This window comes from Babylonia areolata, chromosome 28, assembly GCF_041734735.1.
Source record: "Babylonia areolata isolate BAREFJ2019XMU chromosome 28, ASM4173473v1, whole genome shotgun sequence".
NCBI lineage: Eukaryota > Metazoa > Mollusca > Gastropoda > Neogastropoda > Buccinidae > Babylonia > Babylonia areolata.
In genome coordinates this window covers 115,069-140,000 of record NC_134903.1, presented here as the reverse complement: position 1 = coordinate 140,000, position 24,932 = coordinate 115,069, and the positions used below count along the sequence as shown (strand labels likewise).

The 24,932-nt window shown below is 46.5% G+C and overlaps 1 protein-coding gene across 1 annotated transcript in view; it reads right to left on the bottom strand.

Annotated features, from left to right (window-relative positions):
- The window catches only part of LOC143301733 (uncharacterized), a 46,933-nt gene extending 35,121 nt beyond the window's left edge, over window positions 1-11,812 (bottom strand). Inside the window, exons 1-3 of the mRNA XM_076616121.1 lie at window positions 11,790-11,812; window positions 6,494-8,320; window positions 664-899 (exon numbers count right to left, since the gene is read on the bottom strand). Coding sequence (XP_076472236.1) covers window positions 664-899; window positions 6,494-8,320; window positions 11,790-11,810 — 2,084 coding nt within the window. The 5' untranslated portion in view covers window positions 11,811-11,812. The remainder of the gene's footprint in view (window positions 1-663; window positions 900-6,493; window positions 8,321-11,789) is intronic.
- Window positions 11,813-24,932: the final 13,120 nt, after the last annotated feature.

The window sequence follows — 24,932 nt, the reverse complement described above, 5'->3', positions numbered from 1 at the left end:
CAGAGTTTGTGACGTTTAGTTGCTGATGACGTATGCATAGAAACAGTACGAATAGTCCTAGAGAACGCTGACCAAAATACAGGCAAGAAATGGTTTTCGTCTCTCTCCAGTTTAAACCCGGACAAAGAGATCAACAAGTCTGAAGACTTGACTTCAGTGTCAGTATTAACACCACCTTGAATGAAGACGTGACCTTCAGCCCCACTAAACTGGAATTCACACCAGCCCCCCGAAGTGCTAAAGCAAGTGAGTAGCCTTCTCGACTGAGAGATCAGTTGAACTTGGTAGTCATTATGCTAAAGCACTGAAACCCAATGCTCTGGACTGATGGTGAATATAAACAATCACTCTCAATAATCCATGGAATATTCCAAAGACAATGTTATAAACAGAAAATGGGAACTAGTATCACAGAATAATGACAAAATCAACAATCAATAATACATGGAGTAATCCAAACACAACGTTATAATACAAAAACGGGAAATGGTATCAGTTCTAAAACTTTCTACAAGCTTCTGGAATTATCACGTACTTCCATTCTCTCTCTCTCTCTCTCTCTCTCTGCACACATACACGCACGTACACACACACACACACGGACACACACACAACACACACACACACACACACACACAGAAGAAAAGCGCCAAAGCACTCCACCTTGCCACAAGCTGCACGTAAGTATCCCAGGTCATCTTGTGGTGGACGTCTTTCTCGTCAACCTGACGCTGTCCTATGGTCACGTGTTTCCACCATGTTTGCAGACGGTCCCTGGCTTCCGGTTCTGGTTCAAAGGAAGTGATGTCATCATCAAAGGCCCCGTTGGTTTCTTCCGCACAAAGACACCTCGCTAAAGCCTCGTCTAGATTGTGGACATTGAGGCAGTGACACAGAGCCTGTCGGACAGAACGAGAGGTCCTCACGTGCATACCGCAGTCACCAGGATTGTCAGACTCACTGCAGTGTAGGGTGAAACCTGATTCACCAGGATTGTCAGACACACTGCAGTGTAGGGTGAAACCTGAATCACCAGGATTGTCAGACACACTGCAGTGTAGGGTGAAACCTGAATCACCAGGATTGTCAGACACACTGCAGTGTAGGGTGAAACCTGAATCACCAGGATTGTCAGACACACTGCAGTGTAGGGTGAAACCTGATTCACCAGGATTGTCAGACACACTGCAGTGTAGGGTGAAACCTGAATCACCAGGATTGTCAGACACACTGCAGTGTAGGGTGAAACCTGAATCACCAGGATTGTCAGACACACTGCAGTGTAGGGTGAAACCTGAATCACCAGGATTGTCAGACACACTGCAGTGTAGGGTGAAACCTGAATCACCAGGATTGTCAGACACACTGCAGTGTAGGGTGAAACCTGATTCACCAGGATTGTCAGACACACTGCAGTGTAGGGTGAAACCTGATTGATCAGGATTGTCTGACATGCAGTATATGCCAAAACCTTTATCACAAAGATTGTCAGACACATGCAGCGAGGGCGCACTATTTGTGTACGGAAAGAAAACCAGGATGACGTGTTTCCCAAGAAACACACTGAACAACAACCAGCCAACCCTAGTACAACCAAACACACCTTTTTGATAAATACATTGGAGCTCACAGGTTGTACAAAGTACAAAATAACAACTTCCTCAATTCATGTCATTAAATACATTGGAGCTCACAGGTTGTACAAAGTACAAAATAACAACTTCCTCAATTCATGTCATTAAATACATTGGAGCTCACAGGTTGTACAAAGTACAACAGAACAACTTCCTCAATTCATGTCATTAAATACATTGGAGCTCACAGGTTTACAAAGTACAACATAACAGCTTCTTCAATTCATGTCATTAAATACATTGGATCTCACAGGTTGTACAAAGTACAACACAACTTCCTCAATTCATGTCATTCCCCGTGCTGTTAATAAAATGGACAATGGACAGTGCAGCACAAGAAGACACGACACAGCACAGCATGACATGACACAGCACAGCATGATATGGCATGACATGACACAGTACGGCACAACATGACACAGTACAGCATGACACGACACAGTACAGCATGACATGACACAGTATGACATGACACAGTACAGCATGACACGACACAGTACAGCATGACACGACACAGTACAGCATGACATGACACAGCATGACATGACATGACACAGCATGACACGACACAATACAGCATGACATGACACCACATGACACGACACAGCACAGCATGATACGACATGACACAGCACAGCATGACATGACACAGTACAGCATGACATGACACAGCATGACATGACACAGCACAACACAACACGACATGGCAGCACAGTATGGCACAAAAGCACAACACAACACGGAAAAACAGCACAGCATGACACATAACACTGCAACACAGCACAACAAAGCACAACAACACAGTCCAATACGGCATCACACGACGCAGCACAGCACCACACAACAACAGCACAGCACAGCACAGCACCACACAACAACAGCACAGCACAGCACAGCACAGCACCACACACAACAACAGCACAGCACAGCACAGCACCACACAACAACAGCACAGCACAGCTCCACACAACAACAGCACAGCACAGCACCACACAACAACAGCACCGCACCACACCACACAACAACAGCACAGCACAGCACCACACACACAGCACAGCACAGCACAGCACAGCACCACACCACACAACAGCACAGCACAGCACAGCAGCACAGCACCACACAACAACAGCACAGCACCAGCACCACACCACACAACAGCACAGCACAGCACCACACAACAACAGCACAGCACAGCACCAGCACCACACAACAACAGCACAGCACAGCACAGCACCACACAACAACAGCACAGCACCAGCACCACACAACAACAGCACAGCACAGCACCACACAACAACAGCACCACACAACAACAGCACAGCACAGCACAGCACCACACAACAACAGCACAGCACAGCACAGCACCACACAACAACAGCACAGCACAGCACAGCACCACACAACAACAGCACAGCACAGCACCACACAACAACAGCACAGCACCGCACCACACAACAGCACAGCACAGCACCACACCACACAACAGCACAGCACAGCACAGCACAGCACCACACAACAACAGCACAGCACAGCACCGCACCGCACCACACCACACAACAACAGCACAGCACAGCACCACACCACACAACAACAGCACAGCACCACACCACACAACAACAGCACAGCACCACACCACACAACAACAGCACAGCACAGCACCACACAACAACAGCACAGCACAGCACCACACCACACAACAACAGCACAGCACAGCACCACACCACACAACAACAGCACAGCACAGCACCACACAACAACAGCACAGCACAGCACCACACACAACAACAGCACAGCACCACACAACAACAGCACAGCACAGCACCACACAACAACAGCACAGCACCACACCACACAACAACAGCACAGCACAGCACCACACAACAACAGCACAGCACAGCACCACACCACACAACAACAGCACCACACCACACAACAACAGCACAGCACCACACAACAACAGCACCGCACAGCAGCACACAACAACAGCACCGCACCACACCACACAACAACAGCACAGCACACAACAACAGCACAGCACCACACAACAACAGCACAGCACAGCACCGCACCGCACCACACCACACAACAACAGCACAGCACAGCACCACACCACACAACAACAGCACAGCACCACACAACAACAGCACAGCACAGCACAGCACCACACAACAACAGCACAGCACAGCACCACACCACACAACAACAGCACAGCACCACACAACAACAGCACAGCACCACACCACACAACAACAGCACAGCACAGCACCACACAACAACAGCACAGCACCACACCACACAACAACAGCACAGCACAGCACCACACCACACAACAACAGCACAGCACAGCACCACACAACAACAGCACAGCACAGCACCACACAACAACAGCACAGCACCACACCACACAACAACAGCACAGCACAGCACCACACAACAACAGCACAGCACAGCACAGCACCACACAACAACAGCACAGCACAGCACCACACAACAACAGCACAGCACCACACCACACAACAATAGCACAGCACAGCACCACACAACAACAGCACAGCACCACACCACACAACAACAGCACAGCACAGCACCACACCACACAACAACAGCACAGCACAGCACCACACAACAACAGCACAGCACCACACCACACAACAATAGCACAGCACAGCACCACACAACAACAGCACAGCACCACACCACACAACAACAGCACAGCACAGCACAACACAACAACAGCACAGCACCACACCACACAACAACAGCACAGCACAGCACCACACAACAACAGCACAGCACAGCACCACACCACACAACAACAGCACATCACAGCACCGTACAAGACGGCACAACACAGCACAGCACAGCACCGTACAAGACGGCACAACACAGCACAGCACAGCCTGGTACAAGACACGGTACAGCACAGCCCGGTACAAGACACAGCACAGCACAGCACGGTACAAGACACAGCACAGCATAGCACAGCACAGCACGGTACAAGACACAGCACAGCATAGCACAGCACAGCACGGTACAAGACACAGCACAGCATAGCACAGCACAGCACGATACAAGACACAGCACAGCACAGTACGGTACAAGACACAGCATAGCACAGCAGAGCACGATACAAGACACAGCACATCACGATACAAGACACAGCACAGCACAGTACGGTACAAGACACAGCACAGCACAGCACGATACAAGACACAGCACAGCACATCACGGTACAAGACACAGCACAGCACAGCACGATACAAGACACAGCGTAGCACATCACGGTACAAGACACAGCACAGCACATCACGATACAAGACACAGCACAGCACGGTACAAGACACAGCACAGCACAGCACGGTACAAGACACAGCACAGTACAGCACCGTACAAGACACAGTACAGCACATCACGATACAAGACACTGCACAGCACAGCACATCACGATACAAGACACAGCACAGCACAGTACGGTACAAGACACAGCATAGCACAGCACAGCACGGTACAAGACACAGTACAGCACAGTACGGTACAAGACACAGCATAGCACAGCACATCACGATACATGACACAGTACAGCACGGTACAAGACACAGCATAGCACAGCACAGCACGGTACAAGACACAACATAGCACAGCACGGTACAAGACACAGCACAGCATAGCACAGCACAGCACGGTACAAGACACAACATAGCACAGCACGGTACAAGACACAGCACAGCATAGCACAGCACAGCACGGTACAAGACACAGCACATCACGATACAAGACACAGTACAACACAGTACAGTACAAGACACAGCACATCACGATACAAGACACAGTACAACACAGTACGGTACAAGACACAGCATAGCACAGCACAACACGGTACAAGACACAGCACAGCACAGCACGGTACAAGACACAGTACAGCACAGCACAGCACGGTACAAGACACAGCACAGCACAACACGGTACAAGACACAGCACAGCACAACACGATACAAGACACAGCACAGCACGGTACAAGACACAGCATAGCACAGCACAGCACGGTACAAGACACAGCATAGCACAGTACAGCACAGTACGGTACAAGACACAGCATAGCACAGCACAGCACAGCACGGTACAAGACACAGTACGGTACAAGACACAGCACAGCACAGCACGGTACAAGACACAGTACAACACAGTACGGTACAAGACACAGCATAGCACAGCACAGCACGGTACAAGACAGCACATCACGATACAAGACACAGCACAGCAAAGCACGGTCCAAGACAGTACAGCACAGTACGGTACAAGACACAGCATAGCACAGCACAGCACAGCACGGTACAAGACACAGTACAACACAGTACGGTACAAGACACAGCATAGCACAGCACAGCACAGTACAAGACAGCACATCACGATACAAGACACAGCACAGCAAAGCACGGTCCAAGACAGTACAGCACATCACGATACAAGACACAGCACAGCAAAGCACGGTCCAAGACAGTACAGCACAGCACGGTACAAGACACAACACAGCAAAGCACGGTCCAAGACACAGTACAGCACAGCACGGTACAAAACACAGCACAGCACAGCACGATACAAGAAATCACAGCACAGCACCACACCACACAGCACAGCACAACACAGCACAGTACAAGACAGCACAGCACTGCACAGCATGGTGCAAGACACAGCACAACACAACACAACACAGCGTGCACAGCGCAGCACAAGACACAGCACGGCACAACACAGCAAAGCACAGCACACCCAGCACAACACAACACAGCACAACGCAACACAGCACAACACAACACAACACACAGTACAACACAGCACAGCACACAGCGTGGCAGGCAAACCTGACGCAGTGGCCCTGCAGCAAGCAGCACGTGCCTGAGCCTGTGCCTGGACAGGAAGGGGAGGGCCAGCACTGTGCTGACAGGAGGGGGCGGCACCAGGTCACACGTCAGGTACCTCATCACCAGTCCTGCCTGCTGCAGCTGTCTGACGGCCTTGCTCACTGTCTGCACCACGCTTTTCTGCACCATGTCTTCTGCTTCTGTCTGCACCACGCTTCTCTGCACCATGCCTTCCGCTTCTGTCTTCTCCACAATGCTTCTCTGCACCACGCTTCTCTGCACCATGTCTTCTGCTTCTGTCTGCACCACACTTCTCTGCACCATGTCTTCTGCTTCTGTCTGCACCACACTTCTCTGCACCATGTCTTCTGCTTCTGTCTGCACCACACTTCTCTGCACCATGTCTTCTGCTTCTGTCTGCACCACACTTCTCTGCACCATGTCTTCTACTTCTGACTTCACCACACTTCTCTGCACCATGTCTTCCGCTTCTGTCTGCACCACACTTCTCTGCACTGTGTTTTCTTCCGCTCCTGTCTGCACCACGTTTTTCTGCACCATGTCTTCTGCTTCTGTCTGCACCACACTTCTTCTACGCACCATATCTTCCTCTTCTGTCTGTGGCTGGGTTTTTGATCCGTCCGAGTCCTCTACCTGTCTTGTGTTTACCCGTCCTGTGTTTAACTGTCCTGTATCCTTTACCTGTCCTGTGTTTAACTGTCCTGTATCCTTTACCTGTCCTGTGTTTACCTGTCCTGTGTCCTCCACCTGTCCTGTTTCCACCTGTCCTGTATCTTTTACCTGTCCTGTGTCCTCCACCTGTCCTGTTTCCACCTGTCCTGTATCCTTTACGTGTCCTGTTTCCACCTGTCCTGTATCCTTTACCTGTCCTCTGTCCTCCACCTGTCCTATTTCCACCTGTCCTCTGTCCACCTGTCCTGTATCCTTTACCTGTCCTGTTTCCACCTGTCCTGTATCCTTTACGTGTCCTGTTTCCGCCTGTCCTGTGTCCTCCACCTGTCCTGTTTCCAGGTTGTGAGGAGGACTGGTGACTGAGGCCCCAGTCCACCTGTCTTTCATGGTCTTCACTTCCATCACCACCAGCCCGTGGTTCCGGCTGATGATCAGCACGTCGTACTCACCTCTTCGGAAATTATCGTCTTCAAAGTCAAAGGCGGAAGGGAATGAGCTCTTTGGGGTGACGTGTGTTACCTGTTCTGCCAGCTGTGCGAACAGAGATGGGAAATCTTCCACAGCTTTTTTCCGCTTCTTTCTGGAACTTTCCGGGCACGGTTCCCGCTCGTTGCCTTCAGCTGTGGTGGAGATGACGCCTCCATGCTGAGCACTACCATTCGGAGATGTCTGTTCCAGAGTCGGGGTACTGTTGGTAATGTGTTGAACCTTCTCATTACTCAGTGGTGTTTCCTCACTTTTCTTTCTGTTTGGGTTTGTTTTTGGGTCATCACTACCGTCTTTGGCTTTCGGGGTCTGACTTCTGAGTGCTTTGGGGAGCAGGTGAAATAAGTAGTTCTCCAGTTTGTAGCCGAACAAAAGGAACATGGGTGCGTCTGCAGTCTGTGAAAGGTGCTGCAGACAGCGCGCCGTGAGGTCTTCAGTCTGACACCCCTCCCGGGTGGACTTGTCCGTCTGTTTCTGCAGCTGCACCCTGCCTCCCTGTCTGTCCGCCGGCCACAGACTGAAGGAGTAGTCCTTGATGGTCCGGTAGATGGCTGTCCGGTTGAAATGCATGACGGGAACAACATGGCTGCCTGTCATTAGATCCGGGTACCGCTGGTGAATGGACTGCACCATCTCCTTGGTGACGTCCTGATATGTAATGGACAGAAATACAGGCGGTTGTACTGGTCAGTCATATGCACAGTATTGTGTGTCATTGTTAGTGGCAGGTAGGCTTAATGAAGTTTGTTTTACCTCACATAATTCTGTGAGAAGAGTGCATTCTGTTGGACATGTGGTGAAAGGTGTTGACGATTGTTACATATCAGCCCAACTGCTTTAGAAAGGTGTTGATTGTTACATATCAGCCCAACTGCTTTAGAAAGGTGTTGATTGTTACATATCAGCCCAACTGCTTTAGAAAGGTGTTGATGATTGTTACATATCAGCCCAACTGTTTTAGATAGGTGTTGATGATTGTTACATATCAGCCCAACTGTTTTAGATAGGTGTTGATGATTGTTACATATCAGCCCAACTGTTTTAGAAAGGTGTTGATGATTGTTACATATCAGCCCAACTGTTTTAGATAGGTGTTGATGATTGTTACATATCAGCCCAACTGCTTTAGATAGGTGTTGATGATTGTTACATATCAGCCCAACTGCTTTAGAAAGGTGTTGATGATTGTTACATATCAGCCCAACTGTTTTAGATAGGTGTTGATGATTGTTACATATCAGCCCAACTGTTTTAGATAGGTGTTGATGATTGTTACATATCAGCCCAACTGCTTTAGAAAGGTGTTGATGATTGTTACATATCAGCCCAACTGTTTTAGATAGGTGTTGATGATTGTTACATATCAGCCCAACTGTTTTAGAAAGGTGTTGATGATTGTTACATATCAGCCCAACTGTTTTAGATAGGTGTTGATGATTGTTACATATCAGCCCAACTGTTTTAGATAGGTGTTGATGATTGTTACATATCAGCCCAACTGTTTTAGATAGGTGTTGATGATTGTTACATATCAGCCCCACTGCTTTAGAAAGGTGTTGATTGTTACATATCAGCCCAACTGTTTTAGATAGGTGTTGATGATTGTTACATATCAGCCCAACTGCTTTAGAAAGGTGTTGATGATTGTTACATATCAGCCTAACTGCTTTAGAAAGGTGTTGATGATTGTTACATATCAGCCCAACTGCTTTAGACAGAGTTGTGTGATGCTTGGAAGGAACTCATTAGAAATAACATGTTGTTGGAAAATCGCATCAGAATGATGTACTGTTGGTTTTGATCACACACGCACACATGCACACAAACACACTTAAACACACACACACTCCACACACCCATTTGAGAGCACTCAGTAAGTGTGCAGCATCGTTTGCAAAATTTAATAGACAGTCGAAATACCCTATGCAAACGACACAGTTTCGGAGATTCCTGTCAAAACATGCTTCTTTTTTTTTTTTTTTTTTTTTTTTTTGCTGCCCCATCATCTGCACCGTTTTAGTGGCATTACTCCCACGCCGCTCATTTGGATTTCCCCATACACGGCCACACCCGGGTTCGTCCGTTGCAGTTCCAGTTTCGGCAATCCACAGGGAACCATCGATGTTAGGTCGCCAGGAGGCCACACACCAGAGGAGACCCTGCACTGCTGCTGAGTCACTTCGGTGGTGTTCAGTGGTGCCTGTTCTGTTTTAACGTACTTAAGACACCACCTACTAAGCCCCCAACTAACGACAATAATGGCTTAGTCGCGGAGCCAGACAGTGAGCGTCCCTTCCAGAGTGGAGACCACCACCACGTCCTTCAGATAACAGCCACCCATGAATCTGCCGATACCGACGACATTGACAGGACTCACCCCAAGCACGGAAGTGGAGGGGTATCGAAACTGAGGTCACCATGAGAGCAGGGAATGAAAGACCACAGACTTTGAGACTATTTTGTTTTATATTGATGACGATGAAGGAGGAGGAGGATGACGATGATGATGACGAAGTTGCTGTGGAGGTCCATTTTGGTTTGGGACTGCGTGACAAGGCCGTACTCTACGCTTCCTGTCATAATGATATCCCGGCGTTAACCAGGCCCGAGAGATACAGACACTTGCAGTGTTGGTCAGGTAATTAGAGCAACACACCCAAAGACGCATCCTTGAAGTGGATGACACTCGACTGTGTGGTCCCAGTCTCCCCATTTAAGCCCACAGCACACTTAACTCTGGGTAGGAGCCGGCCACGGGCCGAAAAACCCACCTCCGCTAGGATTCGAACCCGCGTCCTCCCAGCCGTCAGTCCGCGACGCTAACCACTTCACCACGGCGGCTGGTTCCAGCATGCTTTCTTAATAAATTCTCCCAGCACTGGTTGAGCACAATTCATCCAACATTTCCAATCAAATGAGTAATTCTAAATTGTGTCAAAGTTCCAGTGCTTCCCTTGATTTTAGGATTTTGAGAGCACGTTTGTGAACCTGGTTGGCAGTGGCGCGCAAAGAGAAGAAAAATCGCGGAAACAGCTGATGTTTAACTGGTTCTTGGAAACGGATATTCATTGAGGTTCCAGAACCATGTCGAAGCAGACGTTAAATTGTGAAAATAAATGTGTGTGGTGAGAACACTTCGGAGTGGGCGGATCACGAACCCTTCGCAAGTCCACGCTGTTCGCAATTAGGCCTACCTACCCTGTTCATAAAAGGTTGAAATAATGTTATGTTTTAATCCTGTGTATCTATTTATAAAAGTTAGAAATAAGTTGTGTTTTAATGCTTTGTGTTTGTTAATACACGGAAAAGGTTTATTAGAATAATCCAGCCAATATAAAAATTCCTTTAACATTTTTCCTTTAACTCAATCACATGGCAATTTCATCATTCTAGAATTACTTAGACATCATATCTGTTTAACATTTTTCCTTTAACTCAGTCACATGGCAATTTCATCATTCTAGAATTACTTAGACATCATATCTATTTAACATTTTTCCTTTAACTCAGTCACATGGCAATTTCATCATTCTAGAATTACTTAGACATATCTGTTTAACATTTTTCCTTTAACTCAATCACATGGCAATTTCATCATTCTAGAATTACTTAGACATCACATCAACAGTATCCATTACTTAGACATCATATCAACAGTATCCATTACTTAGACATCATATCAACAGTATCCACCATGCGTAACATACCTCTTCAGACAGACTATCCATCATGTAACATACCTCTTTAGACACGCTATCCATCATGTAACATACCTCTTTAGACAGGCTATCCATCATGTAACATACCTCTTTAGACAGGCTATCCATCATGTAACATACCTCTTTAGACAGGCTATCCATCATGTAACATACTTCTTTAGACACGCTATCCATCATGTAACATACCTCTTTTGACACGCTATCCATCGCATGCTATCCATCATGTAACACACCTCTTTAGACAGGCTATCCATCATGTAACATACCTCTGTAGACACGATAACTAAAATGTAACATACCTCTTTAGACACGCTATCCATCATGTAACACACGTCTTTAGACAGACTGTCTACCATGTAACATACCTCTTTAGACACCCTATCCATAATGTAACATACCTCTTTAGACACCCTATCCATGATGTAACATACCTCTTTAGACACACTATCCATGATGTAACATACCTCTTTAGACACCCTATCCATGATGTAACATACCTCTTTAGACACACTATCCATGATGTAACATACGTCTTTAGACACCCTATCCATGATGTAACATACCTCTTTAGACACACTATCCATGATGTAACATACCTCTTTAGACACACTATCCATGATGTAACATACCTCTTTAGACACCCTATCCATGATGTAACATACCTCTTTAGACACACTATCCATGATATAACATACCTCTTTAAACACCCTATCCATGATGTAACATACCTCTTTAGACACACTATCCATGATGTAACATACGTCTTAAGACACACTATCCATGATGTAACATACCTCTTTAGACACCCTATCCATGATGTAACGTACGTCTTAAGACACGCTGTCCACCATGTAACACACGCAATCCATCAGGAACGCTGGTAGTTGTGGTAAGGAAGTGCACAAAGCTGAAGATTCCTTTTCCTGAAAATCAAGATCGCATTTCAATCATTTGTCCAATCGACCCAGTGACAACAACAACAACAAGATATTGCCACAACTATCACTAACAGCAACAACAACAAGATATTGCCACAACTATCACTAACAGCAACAACAACAAGATATTGCCACAACTATCACTAACAGCAACAACAACAAGATATTGCCACAATTATCACTAATAACACCAACAACAAGATATTGCCACAACTATCACTAACAACAACAACAACAAGATATTGCCACAACTATCACTAACAGCAACAACAAGAAGATATTGCCAAAACTATCACTAATAACAACAACAACAACAAGATATTGCCACAACTATCACCAACAGCAACAAGAAGAAGATATTGCCACAACTATAACAACAACAACAACAACAAGATATTGCCACAACTATCACTAACAGCAACAACAACAAGAAGATATTGCCACAACTATCACTAACAACAAGAAGAAGATGATATTGCCACAACTATCACTAACAACAACAACACCAACAAGATATTGCCACAACTATCGCTAACAACAACAAGATATTGCCACAACTATCACTAGCAGCAACAACAAGATATTGCCAAAACTATCACTAATAACACCAACAACAACAAGAAGATATTGCCACAACTATCACTAACAACAACAACAAGATATTACCACAACTATCACTAACAACAACAACAACAAGATATTGCCACAACTATCACTAACAACAACAACAACAAGATATTACCACAACTATCACTAACAACAACAACAAGATATTGCCACAACTATCATTAACAACAACAACAAGATATTGCCACAACTATCACTAACAACAACAACAACAAGATATTGCCACAACTATCACTGATGACAACAACAAGATATTGCCACATGGTGTGTGTCCATCGAGATCGATGATGACCATCGTTGTCATCCAGCTGGGGGATGGGGGGAGGGTGGTGGTGGGGTGGGGGGGAGGATGCTCATGAATCTATCTGTGAATGCGCAGATGGCTGAATAGTCCAATCTGCGCACGAAATGTTCGCTGACAGTTGGGGCAGACAAAGACAGGCATACCATTGTCAGGGAGCTTGTTTGCCCGTGACTTTCTGGCCTGCCTCTTCTCAACAGCTGCAGCAGTCCTGTTGGCTTCGCACAACTTGGCGCCTTTGTGCACAGCAGCACGCCATTTGTCACGGTCCACTGCAGATTCCTCCCAGGAGTCAGGGTTGATATCAAACGCTTTCAGAGAGACTTTCAGAGTATCTCTGAAGCGCTTCTTCTGACCTCCGTGTGATCTCTTCCCTTGTTGCAGCTCGCCATAGAAAAGCCTTTTGGGCAGCCGATGGTCTGGCATGCGCGCCACGTGGCCAGCCCAGCGAAGCTGGGACTGCATCAGGATGGTGAAGATGCTGGGAAGGGTGGCTTTTGCGAGCACCTCTGTGTCTGGGGTCTTGTCTTGCCACTTGATGTTCAGTAGCTTCCTGAGGCATGTTGTGTGGAAGTGGTTCAGCTTCTTGGCATGTCGTTGGTACACTGTCCAAGTTTCGCAGGCGTACAGTAGTGTGGGGAGAACTACTGCTCTGTAGACCTTTAGCTTGGTCTCAAGACTAATGCCTCTTCTGTTCCAGACATTTGCACTAAGTCTACCAAAAGTTGCGCTTGCTCTTGCAATCCTGACGTTCACTTCATCGTCGATGGTCGCATTTCGTGACAGTGTGCTGCCAAGGTATGTGAACCGCTCCACCGCACTGAGTCTCTGACCGTTGACTGTGATGTTGGGCTCAAGGTAGGGTTTCCCTGGGGCTGGCTGATGGAGAACTTCAGTTTTCCTCGTGCTGATGGTAAGGCCGAAGTTCCTGCTGGCAGTGGCAAACTTGTCAACGCTGAGTTGCATGTCAGCTTCAGATCCAGCGTTGAGGGCACAATCATCAGCAAACAAAAAGTCTCTGATGATGTCTGTCATGACCTTCGTTTTTGCTTGAAGCCTTCTGAGGTTAAACAACTTACCATCTGTTCGGTACTTTAGGCCGATTCCAACATCGCCATCTCTGAAGGCATCAGTAAGCATTGCAGAGAACATGAGGCTGAACAGCGTTGGAGCCAGGACGCAGCCTTGCTTGACACCATTTGTGACAGCAAAAGGAGCAGATGTTTCGCCTTTGTCCTGGACTCGAGCCTGCATGCCTTCATGGAATTGGCTGACCAAGGCAATAAATTTCCGAGGGCATTCGTACTTGGCCATGATCTTCCACAGTCCCTCTCTACTCACGGTATCGAAGGCCTTAGTGAGGTCGACATAGGTGGAGAACAGATCAGCATTTTGCTCCTGACATTTCTCTTGCAGCTGCCTTGCAGCAAACACCATGTCGGTGGTTCCGCGCTCTTTCCGGAATCCACATTGGCTCTCAAGCAAATGACCTTGGTCAAGGTGTGCTGTGAGGCGGTTTAGTAGGATCCTGGCAAGTATCTTGCCTGCGATGGAGAGCAAGGAAATGCCCCGATGGTTATCACAGGCTTGCCGGTTCCCCTTTCCCTTGTACAAGTGAATGATAGATGCATCTTTGAAATCCTGGGGGATCGTCTCTTCTTTCCACATGAGTGAGTACAGCTTATGGAGCTTCTCAGTCAGCACAGTGCCTCCATCCTTGTAGACCTCTGCTGGTATGGAGTCTGAGCCAGGTGCTTTGCCACTGGATAGCAGACGAATTGCTTCCTGGGTCTCAAGAGGTGTTGGCGGATCGTCCAGTGCTTCGTTGATGGGGACTTGTGGGAGACGGTCTATGGCTTCATCATTTATGGAGGAAGGGCGATTTAAGACACTGTTGAAGTGCTCAGCCCAGCGTTCGAGAATTTTCTCCTTCTCGGTGATCAAGGTATTCCCATCTGCACTGAGGAGGGGGGATGATCCTGAGGATGTGGGGCCGTAGACTTCTGTTAAGGCATCATAGAACCTCTTCACATCGTGCCTGTCAGCATATCCCTGGATCTCATATGCTTTGTCACTCAGCCACTTATCCTGCATCTGGCGTAACTTTTGCTGAACAGTCCTGCGGATGGCATCGTACACATCCTTTTTTGATGTGGACTTTGGGTTGCTCAGGTAGGCTTGATGCAGACGGCGTTTCACATCCAGAAGCTGCTTGATTTCATCACAGTTTTCATCAAACCAGTCTTTGTGCTTTCTGGACATGGGTCCCAGGGTCTCTGAAGCTGTACTATAGATCAGCTCACGCAGAGTCCTCCAGTCAGACTCCACATTCTGGTTGTCCAGAGAGGCGGATTCCAGACGATCTTCCAGCAGCTCCACAAAGGACTGTTTGATGGTGATGTTTTTCAGCTTAGCGATGTTGAGCCGTTTTGGAGCCTTCTGGCCTTGGGGGCGTCTCTTGGGCTGGATTCGAATATTCAGCTTCGAGACTACAAGGCGATGGTCTGTCCAACACTCGGCGCCGCACATGGTCTTTGTTACACGTACATCTTGCCTATCCCTTTTCCTGACGATGACATAATCGATGAGATGCCAATGCTTTGAGCGAGGGTGCATCCATGACGTCCTGTTACGGGTAGGGAGGCAGAAAACTGTGTTGGTTATCAGCAGTTCGTGCTCTGCACAGGTCTGAAGCAAAAGCAATCCATTTGGGTTGCAGTGGCCCACACCGTGCTTTCCAATCACTCCATCCCAGGAGATGTAGTCAGAGCCAACTCTAGCATTGAAGTCCCCAAGAATGATGAGCTTGTCTGCTTTAGGGATAGCAGCAATGACAGAGTGAAGGTCCTCGTAGAACTTCGCCTTCACTTCATCCGGGTTGGTCATAGTTGGGGCGTAGGCACTGACAATGGTGAGGTGCTTCTGGCCAGATGCCAGTGGGAGTTTCATGGTCATAAGCCTATCGTTGACTCCCTTTGGGATTCCAGCTAGCTTGCTGACAAGTGCTGTTTTTACTGCAAAACCAACACCAGCCTCACGTCGCTCTTCGCTTCCTCGTCCACTCCAGAAGAAGGTGTAACCAGATCCCTGTTCACAGAGCTCGCCTTCACCTGCCAGCCGAGTCTCACTCAAGGCTGCGATGTCAATGTTGTATCTGGCGAGTTCGGATGCAACTAGTGCCGTTCTCCTTTGGGGTCTGTCCGCGTTATCTCTGTCCAGGAGAGTCCTTATGTTCCAAGCACCAATGGTGAGAGGAACGATCCTTGTTTTTTTCTTTTCTTTCTTGTTGTTTCGACCGCTGATGTAGGGTCCCCGCCAGCCGCGGTATGCTGGCCAGGGTGATATGGAGCAGGCAATTTTTAGGGCACCTTTTCTAGCCCCTTCCTCATGCCAGGGAGGTGAGCAGTGCATTCCTAAAGAGGGCTGCTCAGACGCTCAGACGGCTGCCGAGCTCCATCGCTGCTCCTGTCGACGAAGAACGACCCTATGGCCTGAGCCGCCTGCGTGCAGGTCTGCGACTGCGACTGCCAGTGTACCCACACCTGTCGTTTCGTCGCTCGCCTGTCGCCACAGGACTTGGGGGTGATGAAATGATGAAGGATGAAAGGTCATTTTGGATGACTGATGACTTGCGCGATGAGTTTGTTTAAAGTGAAGAGGAGTTGCGCAACGTCAACCTCACTCTCTCGTCCGGGTCCACCAATTTCCAGTGGCAAGACTAAGTCGAGACGACTGGAGGATGAGCACGGATGCAGTGGATGACCAAGATATCCTTCGGTGTCTCACCTTGCTCTCTGCACTCCACAGTGCGTTGCTGTAACCGCCTTCCTCTCCGTTGAACTGATAGGTTTCTTCCGCAGATTCTGCCGGGTCCAGACTTCGCATGCATGGGTAGACACACCCCGGGGGCCAACTGCGTGTGGCATGCACACAGCACAGTGGAGCTAGATGGCCGTCGGTGGCTCTCCTGAGCCAACGCCCTTTTATGGATCTCCATAAGGGTGTCTAACCACCCGCCTCACCAGTCCCGGAAGGGAGCGGTGGGAGTGCCGGTTTAGTCGCCAGCAACCCGACCCTGAACAGGTTGTACTGGATTACAGGTTACCAGTAGCAGATCTAATGACCTGACCTGACTACAATGACTGACGACCTACTTGACATAGCCAATGACTGACGACCTACTGACTGACGACCTACTTGACACAGCCAATGACTGATGACCTACTTGACGCAGCCAATGACTGACGACCTACTTGACACAGCCAATGACTGACCACCTACCACCTACTTGACATAGCCAATGACTGATTGCCACAACTATCACTAACAACAACAACAACAACAAATTGCCACAACTATCACTAACAACAACAACAACAACAAGATATTGCCACAACTATCACCACCACCACCAACAACAAGATATTGCCACAACTATCACCACCACCAACAAAAACAAGATATTGCCACAACTATCACCACCAACAACAACAACAAGATATTGCCACAACTATCACCACCACCAACAACAACAAGATATTGCCACAACTATCACTAACAACAACAAGAAGAAGATATTGCCACAACTATCATTGACAACAACAACAACAAGATATTGCCACAACTATCACTAACAACAACAACAAGATATTGCCACAACTATCACCACCACCACCAACAACAAGATATTGCCACAACTATCACTAATAACAACATCAACAACAGCAAGATATTGCCACAACTATCACTAACAAGAAGAAGATATTGCCACAACTATCACTAACAACAACAATAAGATATTGCCATAACCATCACTAAGAACAAGGAGATATTGCCACAACTATCACTAACAAGAAGAAGATATTGCCACAACTATCACGAACAACAAAAACAACAAGATACTGCCACAACTATCACTAACAACAACAAGAAGAAGATATTGCCAAACTGTCACTAACAACAACAACAAGATATTGCCACAACTATCACTAAGAAGAAGATATTGCCACAACTGTCACTAACAAGAAGATATTGCCACAACTGTCACTAACAAGAAGAAGATATTCCCACAACTGTCACTAACAAGAGGATATTGCCACAACTGTCAGTAACAAGAAGAAGATATTGCCACAACTGTCACGACCCCCCTAGGGAAGAGGTCGAGAACTGTTTTAAAACCTAACACCCAACCCAGTTCACCCGACAACACAAACACAGAATACAGATATTTTTCTTCCACACAAAATTTATTCTCTTCCGCTCTGCCTATCCCACTCACGCAATCTTACACACACAGCCTATACTTACAAAAAACAAAAAACAAACAAACACCGTATACCATAACTACAAAACAGAAACGAACAGAAGTCGCATACAAAACTACCGATTCTCCCCAAATGTTCTCAAAAGCGATTTTCCACACACACACACACACACACACACACACACACACACACACACAAGGAAAAAACAAACCACCCCAAACCAGGACTGGTACACAGATGTTCGTGCTTCAGTCTTCGGCAGGTTCAGGAAGTTCTCCTCTTAAAAAAAAAAAAAAACAGGGAAAAAAAGAGAAAAAAAACATAACACACGGCTCCAGATGAACGGACACGTGGCGCAGAAGTCTGACCAAAGGCACGAACCCTCAATCATAAGGCACAGGTGCCAGAACTCAGCACGCCGCGCCAGGCAAAGGCCCAGGCTGCAAGTCAAAAGGCCCGGAACCCAGGACACCAGTCACAGGGCAGGAAGGGGTGAAGACCCAGGACACCAGTCACAGGGCAGGAGGGGACGAACACCCAGGACACCAGTCACAGGGCAGGAGGGGACGAACACCCAGGACACCAGTCACGGGGCAGGAGGGGACGAACACCCAGGACACCAGTCACAGGGCAGGAGGGGACGAACACCCAGGACACCAGTCACAGGGCAGGAGGGGACGAACACCCAGGACACCAGTCACAGGGCAGGAGGGGGCGAACACCCAGGACACCAGTCACAGGGCAGGAGGGGACGAACACCCAGGACACCAGTCACAGGGCAGGATGAACACCCAGGACCCCAGTCACGGGACAGGAGGGGACGAACACCCAGGACACCAGTCACAGGGCAGGAGGGGACGAACACCCAGGACACCAGTCACAGGGCAGGAGGGGACGAACACCCAGGACGCCAGTCACGGGACAGGAAGGGGTGAAGATCTGAGTCACCAGACGAAAGGCCCGGGACCCAGCACACAGCGAGAGCTGCCACAGGTAGCGTACACCAACGACCACCACAAAGACACGACGACGAAGACAGACGAAGAAACACCGAAGTGGTTCCAATGGAGGACAGGCGGCCCTCACTTCAACTGGTGCCAAGACGTCGGGGTAGCTACCCCACCAACAACGGAGACGACCTGTACACTACGGCAGTCGGGCTGCAAAAGCCTCGAATATTGTTGCTGCCCAACAATATTTCATATTCGCTCAGGTGAGCTGAGTAACATGCATGCACGTGGTTCGTGCGCAGTTCGAGACTTCTACCCGAACCGAAGGATGGGAGGAGGAGGAAAAGTGAAAGGAGAGGGTGGAGAAAAACGAAGATGGGCCACATGCCTTTACTGTCGTCACAAGTTGTGACAACAACTGTCACTAACAAGAAGAAGAAGATATTGCCACAACAATCACCATTAAGAAGAAGATATTGCCACAAATATCACTAACAACAACAACAAGATATTACCACAACTATCATTAACAACAACAAGATATTGCCACAACTATCACTAACAACAACAACAACAAGATATTGCCACAACTATCACTAACAACAACAACAAGATATTGCCACAAGTATCACTAACAACAACAACAACAACAACAACAACAAGATATTGCCACAACTATCACTAACAACAACAACATGATATTGCCACAACTATCACTGACAACAACAACAAGATATTACCACAACTATCATTAACAACAACAACAAGATATTACCACAACTATCACTAACAACAACAACAAGATATTGCCACAACTATCACTAACAACAACAACCAGATATTACCACAACTATCACTAACAACAGCAACAAGACATTGCCACAACTAACACTAACAACAACAACCAGATATTACCACAACTATCATTAACAACAACAACAAGATATTACCACAACTATCATAAACAACAACAAGATATTGCCACAACTATCACTAACAACAACAACAAGATATTGCCACAACTATCACTAACAACAAGAACAAGATATTGCCACAACTATCACTAACAACAACAAGATATTACCACAACTATCACTAACAACAACAACAAGATATTACCACAACTATCATTAACAACAACAACAACAAGATATTGCCAGAACTATCACTAATAACAACAAGATATTGCCACGACTATCATTAACAACAACAAAAAGATATTGCCACAACTATCATTAACAACAACAAAAAGATATTGCCACAACTATCATTAATAACAACAACAAGATATTGCCACAACTAACACTAACAACAATAGCAAGATATTGCCACAACTATCATTAACAACAACAAAAAGATATTGCCATAACTATCACTAACAACAACAACAAGATATTGCCACAACTATCACCAACAACAACAACAAGATATTACCACAACTATCACTAACAACAACAACAAGATATTACCACAACTATTATTAACAACAACAAGATATTACCACAACTATCATTAACAACAACAACAAAATATTGCCACAACTATCATTAACAACAACAACAAGATATTACCACAACTATCACTAACAACAACAACAAGATATTACCACAACTATCATTAACAACAACAACAACAAGATATTGCCAGAACTATCATTAACAACAACAACAAGATATTACCACAACTATCACTGACAACAACAAGGAGATATTGCCACAACTATCATTAACAACAAGAAGATATTGCAACAGCTATCACTGACAACAAGAAGAAGACATTGCAACTATCATTAACAAGAAGATATTGCCACAACTATCACTGACAATAACAATAAGAAGATATTGCCGCAAATATCACTAACAAGAAGAAGAAGATATTGCCACAACTATCACTAACAACAACACAACAATATCACCAGCGCCATCGCCCGAACAACGACAACTCTACAATGGTTGTTGTGCTGTCATAAACACTCACTCTTCAGTGGCTGTTGTGCTGTCATAAACACTCACACTGTTCAGTGGTTGTTGTGCTGTCATAAACACTCACACTGTTCAATGGTTGGTGTGCTGTCATAAACACTCACTGTTCAATGGTTGTTGTGCTGTCATAAACACTGAGACTGTTCAATGGTTGTTGTGCTGTCATAAACACTCACTGTTCAGTGGTTGCTGTGCTGTCATAAACACTCACTGTTCAGTGGTTGTTGTGCTGTCATAAACATTCACTGCTCAGTGGTTGCTGTGCTGTCATAAACACTGACTGTTCAGTGGTTGTTGTGCTGTCATAAACACTCACACTGTTCAATGGTTGTTGTGCTGTCATAAACACTGACTGTTCAGTGGTTGTTGTGCTGTCATAAACACTCACACTGTTCAACGGTTGTTGTGCTGTCATAAACACTCACACTGTTCAACGGTTGTTGTGCTGTCATAAACATTCACTGTTCAGTGGTTGTTGTGCTGTCATAAACATTCACTGTTCAGTGGTTGTTGTGCTGTCATAAACATTCACTGTTCAGTGGTTGCTGTGCTGTCATAAACACTGACTGTTCAGTGGTTGTTGTGCTGTCATAAACACTGACACTGTTCAGTGGTTGTTGTGCTGTCATAAACACTGACACTGTTCAATGGTTGTTGTGCTGTCATAAACACTGACACTGTTCAATGGTTGTTGTGCTGTCATAAACACTGACACTGTTCAATGGTTGTTGTGCTGTCATAAACACTCACTGTTCAATGGTTGTTGTGCTGTCATAAACACTGACACTGTTCAATGGTTGTTGTGCTGTCATAAACACTGACACTGTTCAATGGTTGTTGTGCTGTCATAAACACTCACTGTTCAATGGTTGTTGTGCTGTCATAAATACTCACACTGTTCAATGGTTGTTGTGTTATCATAAACACTCACTGTTCAATGGTTGTTGTGCTGTCATAAACACTCACACTGTTCAATGGTTGTTGTGCTGTCATAAACACTCACTGTTCAATGGTTGTTGTGCTGTCATAAACACTCACACTGTTCAATGGTTGTTGTGCTGTCATAAACACCCACACTGTTCCTTGCTCTGTAGCAAACACCCACACTGTTCACTGTTGTGTAGCAAACACCCACACTGTTCACTGTTGTGTAGCAAACATCAACACTGTTCCTTGTTGTGTAGTAAACACCCATACTGTTCACTGTTGTGTAGCAAACACCAACACTGTTCCTTGTTCTGTAGCAAACACCCACTCTGTTCTTTGCTGTGTAGCAAACACCCACACTGTTCCTTGCTGTGTAGCAAACACCCACACTGTTGCTTGCTGTGTAGCAAACACCCACAATGTTCACTGTTGTGTAGCAAACACCCACACTGTTGCTTGCTGTGTAGCAAACACCCACACTGTTGCTTGCTGTGTAGCAAACACCCACACTGTTCTTTGCTGTGTAGCAAACACCCACACTGTTGCTTGCTGTGTAGCAAACACCCACACTGTTGCTTGCTGTGTAGCAAGCACCCACACTGTTGCTGGCTGTGTAGCAAACACCCACACTGTTCTTTGCTGTGTAGCAAACACCCACACTGTTGCTGGCTGTGTAGCAAACACCCACACTGTTCTTTGCTGTGTAGCAAACACCCACACTGTTCTTTGCTGTGTAGGAAACACCCACACTGTTCTTTGCTGTGTAGCAAACACCCACAATGTTCACTGTTGTGTAGCAAACACCCACACTGTTGCTGGCTGTGTAGCAAACACCCACACTGTTCTTTGCTGTGTAGCAAACACCCACACTGTTCTTTGCTGTGTAGCAAACACCCACACTGTTGCTTGCTGTGTAGCAAGCACCCACACTGTTGCTGGCTGTGTAGCAAACACCCACACTGTTCTTTGCTGTGTAGCAAACACCCACACTGTTGCTTGCTGTGTAGCAAACACCCACACTGTTCTTTGCTGTGTAGCAAACGCCCACACTGTTGCTTGCTGTGTAGCAAGCACCCACACTGTTGCTGGCTGTGTAGCAAACACCCACACTGTTCTTTGCTGTGTAGCAAACACCCACACTGTTGCTTGCTGTGCTGTCACAGACACGGATGAACAGGGAAGCCTTTCTTTTCCGGGAAAATAACTTTTTACCGTAAAAATCAATGATGCTGTTTCTTTTGTCACAGAACAACACACACTCCCTTCCCCCTCTCCCCCACTGATATCAGTTTGAACACACACACACACACACACACACACACACACACACACACACACACACACACACACACACACACACACACACACACACACACACACACACACACACACACACACACACACACACACACACACACACACACACACACATAATGACTTACAAAAGGAAGAAGAAGAAGAAAAAAAAGAGAGAGAAAGATTTGGCGCACAAAAGTATAAAACACGTTCAAAGACAACGCTTATTACATTTCTTAATCACACACACACACACACACACACACACACACACACACACACACAAACACGCGCGCGCGCGCGCGCGCGCGCGGAGTCTGCATGGGTTATTACGGAATACCGTTGGACAGGGATGGAAGGTCAATGCAGAGGCGTTTCAAAAAGATGTGTTTTCAGACCAGTTTTAAAAGATTGAAATGAGGGAGAGTGCACATTTCTTTGATTAAGCATGTTATAGTGTGGCGGCCCCATCACGCTTTGACTCCTCATTGAAACTGAAACTACTACTACAACTTGAGTGACGAGCTTATGGATGCACAATTAATTTAGAGATGGATGAATAAAGATGTATTGTATTGTATTGTATTGTATTGTATTGTATTGTATTGTATTGTACTACAACTACTACATTTGTGGGAAGAAGCAGATGTGGTGTGGTGTATATACATCCGTCCGCATGATTTAAACATCTCTGAAACTGAAACTGAAACTGATCTTACCGCTTCTACAACCACCACTACTGCTATCATCCTGTGCTTCCATCTGATCCTGCCACCACTATAGCAACTTTCACTATCAGTACCACCACCATCACCACTATAGCAACTTTCACTATCACTACCACCACCATCACCACTATAGCAACTTTCACTATCACTACCACCACCATCACCACTATAGCAACTTTCACTATCACTACTATCACCACTTCTACCATCACCACTATAGCAACTTTCACTATCACTACCACCACCACCACCACTTCTACCATCACCACTATAGCAACTTTCACTATCACTACTACTACCACCACCACTTCTTCCACCACCACTATAACAACTTTCACTATCACTACCACCACCACTACTACTCACTTCTACCATCACCACTATGGCAACTTTCACTATCACTGCTATCACCACCACCACTTCTACCACCACCACTATAGCAACTTTCACTACCACCACCACCACCACTACTACTCACTTCTACCATCACCACTATAGCAACTTTCACTATCACTACCACCACCACTT